This window comes from Aulonocara sp. 'chitande type north' Nkhata Bay, linkage group LG7, assembly GCF_057382095.1.
Source record: "Aulonocara sp. 'chitande type north' Nkhata Bay isolate Kocher_YH1m ecotype deep benthic linkage group LG7, A_spYH_male_GT1.1, whole genome shotgun sequence".
NCBI classification, from domain to species: domain Eukaryota; kingdom Metazoa; phylum Chordata; class Actinopteri; order Cichliformes; family Cichlidae; genus Aulonocara; species Aulonocara sp. 'chitande type north' Nkhata Bay.
The window spans coordinates 61,641,198-61,653,289 of record NC_141350.1 but is presented as its reverse complement, the minus strand read 5'-3'; the positions used below and the strand labels follow the sequence as shown (position 1 = coordinate 61,653,289).

The 12,092-nt window shown below is 37.9% G+C and overlaps 2 protein-coding genes across 3 annotated transcripts in view; one reads left to right on the top strand and one right to left on the bottom strand.

Annotated features, from left to right (window-relative positions):
• The window catches only part of slc12a2 (solute carrier family 12 member 2), a 62,499-nt gene extending 55,489 nt beyond the window's left edge, over window positions 1-7,010 (top strand). For both annotated transcript variants that reach the window (XM_086301797.1, XM_086301796.1), the window contains 4 exons: window positions 1,089-1,175; window positions 1,755-1,890; window positions 2,173-2,240; window positions 3,355-7,010. In XM_086301797.1, the coding sequence (XP_086157923.1) occupies window positions 1,089-1,175; window positions 1,755-1,890; window positions 2,173-2,240; window positions 3,355-3,490 (427 nt within the window). In that variant the 3' untranslated portion in view covers window positions 3,491-7,010. The remainder of the gene's footprint in view (window positions 1-1,088; window positions 1,176-1,754; window positions 1,891-2,172; window positions 2,241-3,354) is intronic.
• A 729-nt stretch (window positions 7,011-7,739) lies between these two features.
• Window positions 7,740-11,764, bottom strand: minar2 (membrane integral NOTCH2 associated receptor 2). Its single transcript, XM_086302611.1, has 3 exons — window positions 11,618-11,764; window positions 10,924-11,169; window positions 7,740-8,457 (listed from the first exon to the last, which is right to left on the bottom strand). The coding sequence occupies exons 1-3, from the start codon at window positions 11,762-11,764 to the stop codon at window positions 8,263-8,265; spliced, it is 588 nt and encodes a 195-aa protein (XP_086158737.1). The 3' UTR covers window positions 7,740-8,262.
• Between the last annotated feature and the right edge of the window lie 328 nt (window positions 11,765-12,092).

Below are 12,092 nucleotides of genomic sequence, written 5' to 3'. Positions count from 1 at the left end.
TATTATGTGTGCTTACAAAAATTGCTCATCCTGCAGACAGACTCCACCTCCTCTGACTTGTCTTTGTTATCCTCTTAAAAAAAAATAGATTCGCTCGACACATGAAGCAGTTCTACAACTGCTACAGGTTGTGGTTGGATTTTCAGTTGCAGCAGATCTCAAGTGCAGAACGAGGTATACCGATGCCAGCTCAAGACCAGTGCTAGAGTTAGTCCATCTGTTGTGGAATGAGAGACTGGAGAAGCAGCTGAATGAAACTGATGGCAGAGAGCTGGCCAGTAGGGAAAACACAGGAACAAAAAGGGCATAGCTGACAGATTAGCAGGCGCTGAACAGTCAGTCTGAATCCAGTAAAGTTTCAAATCAGTGAAGAAAATGTGATTGAGTTCATTCTCAAAAGTTATTCTCTGGGGATGATGTGAGTCTATCCCTTACCCCCATCCCTCCTGCCAAAGAAGTCAACACGATTTTATTGGCCGGAGAATGTGCCACTCATTGTCCTGCTTTTGTCGTATGAAATTAGCTGGGTGTAGAAGCTTTTATGTTTGCGTGACTGCAAAACTATCAACAGTTTGTTTCAACAGACATCTGACATTTCAACATGTTCCTGTCTAACTTCATCTCTTACCAACAGACAGAAAGTAAAACCTGCATAACTTTTTTTTTCCCCTCCAAAGCTGGGAGTCCTGCCTGCTCCTCCTGCTGGAAAGCAGCTGAACTAAAGATTTGAGACAAAAATAAAACAAATTTGTTAAAGTAAATGAATAAATGCTTGGCACTGACACTGGAAACATGACAGTCACGTAGCCAACACAATAATAACGAGCTTGAACACGTAGTCCTGTAGCCCACGACACATAGATAGCAGATGATGCTCTCCGGCACCAAGTGTTTGAAACTAAAGCTAAAGGAAATTATTCTCATAGATAGAATTCCACATTATAAACCCTGTACCACCCGCTAGTGTTCAGAGTTATTCAAAGCAGCTTCCCGTGTATCCAACCAGAGCTTCTTAGACTGCACGTCTTGTTTAACAGCTTATTTATAGTATTGATCCTACCTCTCTGTTTTTGACATTCCTGTTACAGGATGGCTACTCTGCTGAGTAAGTTCAGGATAGACTTTTCGGACATTACTGTCCTTGGAGACATCAACACCAAGCCCAAGAAGGAGCAGTAAGTCCACTTTGTTAAGCTTCCCACTTTGAACATCCTCCACAATTGTTAACGTGTATTATGTCACACATTCAGTATCTAAAGTGCCTTGAGGAAACTGTTGGCTCTATTTGGCACGGTATAAAGAAAAGAAAACTAACCGTTTTAATTATGTCAGCATTTGAAATTCAATGTTTAGCATGTTTGAGGACATTAAGCTGAGCTGAAAAGCAAATTACTGGCGCCCTCATGTGGTCTGTGTGGGAAAAGACGTGTGGCTTTGAGACCATGTTGATTTGGTTTGAACAAATGATGATTTTTAACAAGGGAACATTTTCTTAACATTAATAAATCTGAAGACTTTTCAAGAAAGTATCACAGTCCAGATCCAGACATCCGCCTGGGTCTCGAGACTTGGTAATTAGTAATTTCATTTTTATTCAAAACATCCATTTTTGTTCATTTCTTTGGTGAGATGATTTTGAAAATTCAGTTCATTTCAATTTTATTTATATAGTGCCTTATCACAACAGTTGCCTCAAAGCTTTGTGTAGTTACCTGTTTTACATGAGGATTAACCATGAAGCTGTTGTGACGCAGCATGGCAGCCTTCGAGGAGATGATTGAGCCTTATCGGCTGAAAGAAGATGATATGGAGCAGGAGGCAGCTGAGAGGCTGAAGAACAGCGAACCATGGAGGATCACTGACAACGAGCTGGAGCTATATCGTGCCAAGGTCACAAGATTTCCCTGCATATTCCATTTACATGAGTCTTTAATCTCATAAAATGAAATTCTTGAGTCAGTCAAAGTTCCATATGACTTCAGGGTTCAGAGGGATTCATTCTTTGATCCTCTGCAGCCTCATTCAGTTGTTCTGTAGGGAGAGTGGAAGCAGTTCAGTGTAGCTTATACTGTGAGCGACACTGCTGCCTCGAAGTCTGTGGTGCAGTGGCTTGCGAAAATGATCTTGTTACGTGATACCTGATTGCTTGATCCTGTGGTTGTCTCTCTTTAGACCCATCGGCAGATCAGACTCAACGAGCTGCTGAAGGAACACTCAAGCACAGCCAACCTCATTGTTATGTAAGCTTGGGTTGGGTGGGTGTGGGGGGTGGGTGCGTATGTGTTTTAGTTTCAATAATACAAAGTGGGGGAGAAAAAAACATGACAATTTAAAAAAGAAAAAAAGAAAAAACTTGAATGAAAATACTCGTTGTCAGCAGATTAGACATACAAACCTCTTTCTACTGATAGCAACACCAGCTGGTTATAAGCTAACATTATGCAAGCTAATGTTGGGCGCAAATGTCCTAGAAATCACGCTTTCCCTCTGATAAACAGTTTGATTGCGTTCTCATATTATTAAACGGTTTGTTCAGTAAGCCTCAGAGGCCAGCGATGTTACGTCGTCTTCAAAGTTTCACACCAAACGGCAGCTGTCGGAAGCTACCAGGAGCAAGAACAGCAGCTCGACTGACTGTTAAAGCCCGAACCATGAAAATTCACTTTTTTTTGAAAATGGAGCATTTAATTTGAACAAATTAAAATAAATTAATCTTCATTAATATGAGTTTTATTTGTGCAATTTCAGAAGTGAGGTGGGAAAATCCCACAAGGGCTGCTGGTGTGGAGATGCTTTGACCCTCATCTTTGGGTCGCTCAAATCTTTCCTGCTACTTTGTTCACTTGCTCATTAATTTACCCCATCTAATAACAGATGACAAGATAACTAGTGCTAAAAAATGCGGGCTGAAAGTGACTATTAACATTTGACCAAGTCAACAGGCAAAACTGTGATGAACCACATTGGAAAAGGAAAGTGGAAAGCTTGCTTTGGGCTGGCGGTGATAATGATCATAACAGATAAATTTGGCTTTTAGTCACTCTTTCCTGAAAAGGCCTTTTGTGGGTTTTGTAACTTTTATAAAGAAGAGTTGATACACATTCAGTTTAAGTTAACTTTTGTTAACTTAAAGACACTTTAAAACAGTCTACACAAGACGAGTGGCTTCAATAAGTGATGCTCCTACCTAATCCTTAAATGTGCAGTGAAGTGATGAGCTTTCATTAATTTGAATTGCCAATTCTTAAACCATTATGTGTAGAGATAACAGTACCTGATTTTTAGAACTTTTCTTATTGCTCCTTTTTGGTTATAGTTTCATTGCAGTCTCTTTCTTTGCCTTTCTCTGTGCAGAAGCCTCCCATTAGCCAGGAAGGGTGCTGTGTCCAGTGCTCTCTACATGGCCTGGCTGGAGGCATTGTCCAAGGATCTGCCTCCCATCCTTCTGGTGCGTGGCAACCACCAGAGTGTCCTCACCTTCTACTCTTAAAGGGGAAAAGCCGGTGATTTAAGTCACAGCTAAAGTCTAAAGGTCCACCACATACACTCCTGAGATAGCAGAATACAAGCCAGTGATGGAAACAGTGCTGAGTAATATGAATCCAATGAAAGTGCTATTTTTTTGTGTAAAAGTGCTACGTGTTTTGTGATGGAGGAATTTTATGTTGGGGTGGGTGCTGGTTGTAAAGTTGCCCACTCTTTTTCCTTTCTTTCTTTTTATTCCAAGATGTCTGGGTTATTCTCTCGTTGCTCTAGTTCCTTCTGATTTCCTCATTAAAGTGTCATTTTTGTTCAAGTTGATTTCTCTCAGGCTCTCTAAAGCAGGCATGCACAATATAGATGTGTTCATGATGTGGAATATATTGATGTCATACATTTTAAGTTTATCAGACCAGATGTTGTTTGCTCCAGCAATAATCACCCTGTTATGTTTTTTTTCCAAGTTGGGGAAAATGCTTTGCAACACCTTCTAAAGCCTTATGGATGTGCCTTCCAGTCGAATCGGATGAAACGGAATTAGAATCTCTATTCAGATTGACAATTTTAACAGAATTTCCTTCTTAGCTGTGCAGGTGGATTTAAAGTAGAATTTTATAAAGGGTGTCAATTTGAACACTCTTACAGTTTTGACCTTAATCACCAATATTTATTTGGGGCTTTGATTTTTATATTTTTCACTTTTTAGTCTTCCTTCGTATAAGTTGCTGAATACTCATCACAACAAGATCCTTGATCTTTTAGACACAGTTTGTAGGGGAGGGGTGCATGTGGGCATAGACTTAAAGTCTCTGTCAGAAAAAATGTGAGGCTGGGTTTTTCTTTAGCCTTTTCAGGTGGATAAAATCTCTCCCTAGTAGCTGCCGATTACCAGCTTTCTTTGGTTCTGTGGCCACATGTATTGTTGTTTCGCTGTAAAGAAACTCTTCTACCCTTCAAGATGCTAGTCCAAACCTTGCCTTAATGCTAGAACTATACTATACTGTCACGATTGTCATAAGTTCTCGCTCCCTCTTAAGCCATGTTGGCTGAAGGGTTTGTGTGTAAATGCAGATATTCATCCATTATTAAGTCTCAGCGCATATGCATCTTAATCTGCATTAGTCATTTAGCCTCACTTCATTTAGTGTGCACTTGTGGCACATCCCTGTCTTTTAGCTTAATTATTACTATTGATTTTAGGGGTGACGTGGCATCACAAAAAAAAAGCCATACATAGACATTTTCCAGTTGTAGTGTACTGTAGAGGTCACATGTATCCCCTGTTCTACTGTGACTGTAGAGAATATTGATTAACTAGCTTCAGTATGCAATAGTACAGCTGTTACTTTGGGGAGTGGTCACAGGTGTCGTCACAGAGAAAAATAACCCTGAGCCTAAAATCAATTCATAAAACTCATTGCATTTGAGTTTTGTGGGGAAAATGGACAGTAAAGTGAAAGTAACCCGTTAGCTTTTGTTAAGATTGCAAATGTTGTTATTAAAACAGCTGAGCATAAACGGGTTGGTTGGAGTGGTTCTAGCATAGATGATTATTTTAAGTGCATTGCCCTAAAATTAGTCATGATATTTTGAAGCCTCTGCATTGTGTTGTTAAATACAGCAGAGATGCACAAGTCATTGTGGGTGGTCTCGTTATTTTGAATTAAACAGCATGGACTTTGGCTCATTATGATTATGGGTGAGAAACTACTATGAAGCAAATGAAACTTTACTATATGCAATTTAAAAGAAGAATGTGAGAGTGCTTAGGTTAGTTGAATGTACACTACACTAGTAGTACCTTTTGGTTTCCATTGTCATATGTATCATATGTTTCCTGCATATACTGCAGTTAGCACAATAGTGTTCTGTCTGTCGGCTTCATTGTGCTATTAGCGTTCATGCAGCACCATTGCCCACCACTCTGTTGTTCACATGGATTATCACTACGTTAATAATCCATGTGTGTAATGTTTGCAGGGACTGTTGATAGGATTCAGTACAAACATATTATATAGATCTATACTCTTACTCACCAGAGTGCTAAATGTAGCCGGAATAAGTTTTAGTTATGTTGAAAGTGTGGGCTTGGAAAGCACTGTTAGATCATTTCGAAGGCAGTCCTACATTGTGTAACAGCCTCAAATACCAAAATTCGTCCACACCACAGCTGGTGTTCATTCTAATCCAGCTGACACTGCTTTTCAAAATAAAAGACAATGTATCTAAAATTTGGTGTTCCTGCAGCTGAGTGCATCCCTGTGCACTGTAACTTAAACAGTGAAACTAAGTTATGCTTAACTCAAATTATGAAGTATGACTGAATATTTCTGTATTAGAGCAAATGTAAATGAATTTCTTGAAGACTAACTGCTAAGCAATACAATTAGTGAAACAAACTGCAGTTTTTGTTTTGGTCTTTTTTTTGTTTGTTTTTTTGCTGTGCATTTTGGGCAATATAAATCTGAGATTATCAATGTGGGCTGAGATGGGGATTTGGGGGCACTATTGTGTACTATAACAAAATAAAGGAGTGTATCTTTCAGATCTCTGTTCGTTGTGGTGTTGTGAGGCATTCACTCTTGTTCTCTTGTTGGTACAGAACAACATTATTACAAACAAGAACACGGGTTAAACCATTTGTATATTTAAAAAGATTATATTTGCTTATCTATCTATCTATCTATATCTGTATCTATCTGTAATTATACACACACAGTTATATACATACATACATAATATAAAAAAACACAACACTCATGTATCAATTAGAGGGGTTCTTTTTCATGTCACATTAAACGAAACAAAAATACCTCCTATCAACGTTTTCCAGCCAGCTAATGGTGTTTGGGTGTTTCCCTCATTTGTCTCGATAGAGCCTAACATCTGTCTGACAAAATTACTGCATTGTCCTCAACAGATCGAATCATATGTACGTGTAAGTCGAGGCATTATTTGAGTTCTCCTAATCATTGTTTGTATTCTTTGCCATATTCCCTGTTCCTCCTAAAGCAGGCATGTTGTTCCATGAGGGTGGATTCTAATATTTCAAAAATGATAAAATGGTCCTAAAATCTATTGGTGGTTGACATCACTAAGTTTATAGTAAGTATAAACTAACATGTAAATAAACGTAATAGTATGTACACATGGAACATGTTGGAAGGGTATTTATTTTAGTTCAGACTTTTTTTTTTTTTTGTCTTTTAATATTTGGAGTTTTGGTTGTAATTTGATTTGCATGTCTATGGTTTTTTTTTCTTTTGCAGTTTGTTTCCTTTTGATTTTAGCAAATTGTCTTTCTCCTTGAGTCTGTATCTGTAGCCTTTCAATGAAGAAAAAGATATGATGACAAGCGGCTCAAACCAGTTTTCTCCTGCTTTAACTCAAACGTGTAAGGCCCAGCTGGTTGAAGCAGGAATGTTTTGATACTGTTAACAGTCACAGATATGCTTTTTCTAACATTTTAACATGTATGATTACCAGTACTTTGTACATCTTTATTGCAATAAATAAACCAAATGAAACCATTAACATCTGTAGTCTGCATTTGTGGTTTGCAAGGCTTCTATTTAATTCAGTTTTATGTATTGTTTACTGAATTTTGCATAATGGATAAAGCTCCTAGAGTGTTAAAGTGAATCAGCGATCTGATCTGAGGAAGAAATCTCCTTAGGGTGGGGTGGGGGGGGACTATTTTAGGTTTATTTGCTGTTGGGGGTTAATGGAGGTCTAATACTGTGTTACAGCAGACAACAAATTATAGGAAAAACTCTGCACAACTAAATCAATGACAGCTAGTGTATTTGTTTTTTTTGGTAGAGAAATGTATAATAAACCCTCAGCACACTGTCCCGCTTATCGCTATTTTTATTCAGTTACAGTGTTTTGGTCCATGTAACTTGCATAATGTAATATAAAAAATCTAATGTATAAAATAATAACACTAAAAGTGAAAATACAAAACCATGAAGAGAGCAATAAATTAAAAAAATAGTTTTAAGATCCTTATTGTATTTATCGTAAAAGCTCTGTGGTATAAGATGGATGGGGCAACAGAGCTCAAACACCTATTGGTCAGGATTCGATAATTATCATTTCAACACAGGGCATAAAGCCAACTGTTTAACCCAAACAAATCTGTTCCCTGCACTTTCGGAAGAAAAATACAAAACGTTTGTCTTCTGCACCTTAAAGAAAGATAACACTTTGAGATGAAGAGTTGAAAAGCATTTATAGATTGAAATGTACAAGTACGCAGTTACATCTGTGGCTGGGCATCTTTATAAGTGCACCCTCACTCTTTATTTATATCAGTCTACCGCACCACATAAAGACAAAGTGTTAAATTTCAAGGGCAAATATTAATTATTTTCCTACATCATATCTTTTCTTCCTGGGCTTTCACAGTTTTTAAATAACACATTTATTAGATCACCAGCCAGTATAAATATAATCCTGCTGCTGCCCTAAATTAACATGATTAGTACTTACCAAAATATTTTATGTTTTTGTAATCACTATATAGCAAGATAATGGACCCTACAGTATTAGAAATCGGCATTTGTGGGAAGGAGGAACTCACTTTAAACAGGAAGAGACCTCCAGCAGATCCAGGCAAACCTTCACAAAACTGTGTGTTTTAGTGCATTTCAACTAATTTAAAAATTATATTTCAGCAAATACTTGACAGTTAATTAGAGAATGTGCTTTGAATTCACGACCCCCACAGATTGTAGCCAAAACATGTCCATTATGGATATGAAGCCATTAGGGTGAAAGTCAGATGTTTTTGTGGAGAACCACAGCTACTGCAACAAAAAGAAGAAGTACACAAACAATCACAATGATTGAAGAGATAATTTTACAGAGTCTTCTTCTGCGCTCTGCTTCTTTCCTCTTCAGTAAAGAATCAAATCCCGGTGTGTAGAGATCCTCGAGCCAGAAATCCAGATCTTTAGGAGTCTTGTCCTCTTCCTACAAAGAAAACAAAGATGTGAAACAGTGTATGAAAAAGTGCACCAAGATTCTTGTTGTTAGACATACAGTAAATATGTGTTTGTAACATATCTGCTCCCTTTAGCAGACTCAGGAAGAACATTTCCTGTGCATTAAAAAAAAAAAATGCACCATTCTTTTCTGCCAACAGATGCCCATTGACTACATGAGATTCCCGTTCTTTTGTTGCTTTCTTTCAAGCAGCCTGTGTACATACAAAGGCAAATGCTAATGCCTGGCTAATGAGGCTGACCTCTAAAGTTTAAGGCTTACCACCCAAAAAGACTGGCTGCTGCACCGTCAAAGAATAGTGGCACATAACGTGCTGCACAGGCCGAGGGACGGAGAGCTAACTGTTGCATTAACCTGCATTAACATTTGCCACAATCGCAAGAGTAGCGTACCACTGGTCACTTTTGAATCTTAGGATTTCTGGCAACATGGACTACAGAAATAGAAAGGCAAATCATTTCTATGTTGCATCTTTACACACAACAACACAAACAGCATCAAAGTAAGCTAAATAATGACTCCTAAATTGAAGATTTGTGGTTGTTGAACGCCATAATTTGATGGTTACACATCAACTAAAAGTGTGCTGATACATTTTGTTCAGAAATATACATGACCACTGCAAATCATAGTGTTCTCCCAGAAGCGTTCCTTCCCCTAAACATGTTTATTTACTGAAATTGAAACAAAAAAGTTTTAAGTCAACACTTGATGACGGCATTTTTTTATTTTCCTTAATATTTAAAGTGCAGCTGGTAAGCTATAAGTTTTGGGGGCACAAGTACTGTAGTAGTGACTTAGCAAATATTGACTCAGGGGTGAAGGCACACTAATGCTAGCAAGACAGGAATACTTTTAGTCCTTCAGTGGTCAGAAAAACTAGTGAAGAGAAATATATCACATTATGTTACAATATAAAAATAATCAAAGCCACCTAAAAGTGTAAGTATTAAACCATCACAGACATCATCTGGAAAGAAGCTCCAAGGGTTAAATGGTATAAATAAAAACTGGTATTTACACCAAAACGTGGGGATTTTATTGAATGAAGGACTTTTTGATGAGATCCAAAGAGAGTATATTTGGAAATCAACAACTGCAAATATGCAAAAATGCATACTTGTGGGAAAATGAATAAAACTGTTTAGATGGCAATCATCATATTAGAAGACCTTAGTCAGTGATTTTTGCTCAGCAATTGAGCCCTAAGCATTCACTTGCTCATATCTTCTTTATTTCTTTTGGTTCTTTAGTGTGCCTATACAATATATAAAATAAGTATTGAACATATCACCAATTTTGTAAGTAAATATATTTCTAAAGGTGTTATTGACAATACATTCTCACTAAATGTCAAAGAAATCACATGCAAAGAAATCAAACCATAGATTTCCATAAATAAAGTGGAATAGTAATGAAAGCACTTAACACAACTTGCTCCATTCGTCCAAGCACTTTTTTGCAATTCTGTTTCTATCTAACATCCTATAGATGCATTAGAGAGCATCTTTCCCAAGAATATTTGTTATGCAGACTGAAGCAGCCAGGGATCAAACCGCCAACCTTCCAATTAGCAGATGACCTGCTCTACCTCCTGAGCTACAGCCACTCCAGTAGTGAGAAGCATCAAGAAACATCTCATGATGGGTAAAACCAACAAGCCTGTTTCGACCATTGGAATCTTACTGTTGCAAAACATACTGATGGCATTAGTTAGAGAAGTATTTCTAAGCTAATGAAGGTTCCAGTGAGCACTGCTGGGGCCATAATCCAGAATCATGTCAACATAAACCAACAACCAAGCGCTTCTCATTAGATTTTAACTCAGACTCTAATTAACAGAAGAGTTGTCCAAGAGCCAACGCCCACTGGTGGAGAGCTACAGAAAGACCTGGAATCAGCAGGTACAATTGTTTTAAAGAAAACAATAAGTAATAATTTACTTAACTGCCATGGCCTGTATGCACACTCACTACGCAAGACTCCACTGCTGAAGAATGCATGAGACTAGTTTCTCCATACAGAAAACATCTTGAAGATGCCATCACCAAAAGAGGCTCTTACACGAAGTATTAAATTAATTTCAGGTATCTTGTTCGATGCTTTTTCCCTGTGTTACTTCTCATTATTACACATAACTTTATGGACAACTGTTTAATTTCTTTGCATTTCTGGATTGGATGGGTTCTTGCCATGACAATTTATGTCAAAATCCTTTTTAGAAATATATTTGCTTATAAAATTAGTGACATATTTAATACTTATTTTACCCGCTGTATATGCATATGCATATATATATATACATGCACAGTTCTTTGTTTACATATATGCATGTCCTCCTAGCAAACAACTGCACTAACAACTGTTTTGTGTATCCAAACAAACATTAACCTTGTTAATCTTCCACAACCTTTTTACTTTTCCACAAATTACCTGTAAATATTCTGCAAGATTGCTATGGTTTGCTTGAGTGTCATAGTCCTTGACAGTCCAGGAAGGGTGTGATGTCTCATTCTGCTCAATCACTGATTTTACATCCATGTACAGAGGGTTCTGTCTGATGTTGGTCTTCAGAGTGGATGGAGTGATGTGCTTCTCCAGGTATCTGTCCACAAACACCACAGGACTCCAGTCTGGGTGTGGCACAGAACTGCTTTTGGTTGTTACCCTTGGCTCCCTCTGTGGAGACAGAGAAGAATTCTCAATCCATCCAGCTTTAACATTTTCTATGGAGCTGTAGGCTACACTGGTTAGATAGCCTAAACCAGGGAGTCATGTAATTAAAGGCTTTCTTTTTCAGAGGAGCCATCCACAGTGAGGAAGTAAAATTATTAACAAGATTTAAAAAAAAAAAAAAAAAGCAGTCCCAGGTGTGTTAAACATACCACCAAAACTCATGCATGCTCAACATGGAGCTGTTTGTTGTCTTTCGAATTCAAAGTCAAAGTCAGCTTTATTGTCAAAAGCTCCACTGCAAATTTAAAGAGCTAAAAACAAAAGATATTTGTACTATAATGTTATAACTTAATGTTTGTTCATGTTTTTGGTGTCTTGTAAGCCAAGTATGACACAACAATGCTGTGCTCTCCTGCTCTGCTATTTCAAACTACTGTCACAAAGATCATACCTGAGAGTAAATCCTGTTCTGCCATTGTTTCTGACTGGACATTACTGCCCCAACCTGGAACATGCTGTGTGTGGCTGGCAGCATCCCAACGTCTAGCTGGAGGAATTTCTCAGGGTGGTTATTGTTGGGCAAAGCAGAAATATCCATCCTGATTCTGCTGCTCCATCCACGCTGAGCACTTCACTTGCCAACTACCTGGCTAATTCCACATACTCCCTACGTCTCACAGGCTCTGCAATAATAATTTATGAAGAGTGTGATATCTGAGGCTGTATCACTTGTGTAATGTGTGTAACCCAACCTGGCCAAAGGGTGGGGTGAAGGTGTGGGTTTGAGAGAGAGAGAGAGACCTAGTATCTGTGTCTGTGTAAAATGTCATCTGAGTAAGCAAGTAAATAAGTATGTGTTTATTTCATTTAGAAAGTTTAAGTTTATTTAATAACTTGAAATACTTCTCACATGTAAGGTCTTCAAT

Coding starts and splice junctions, on each gene's coding strand:
- minar2 (XM_086302611.1), bottom strand. CDS start 11,764: ATGGATATTTCTGCTTTGCCCAACAATAACCACCCTGAGAAATTCCTC. Junction 11,170..11,617: donor AGAACAGGATTTACTCTCAG/GTATGATCTTTG, acceptor CTGTCTCCACAG/AGGGAGCCAAGGGTAACAAC. Junction 8,458..10,923: donor ATCTTGCAGAATATTTACAG/GTAATTTGTGGA, acceptor TTTTCTTTGTAG/GAAGAGGACAAGACTCCTAA.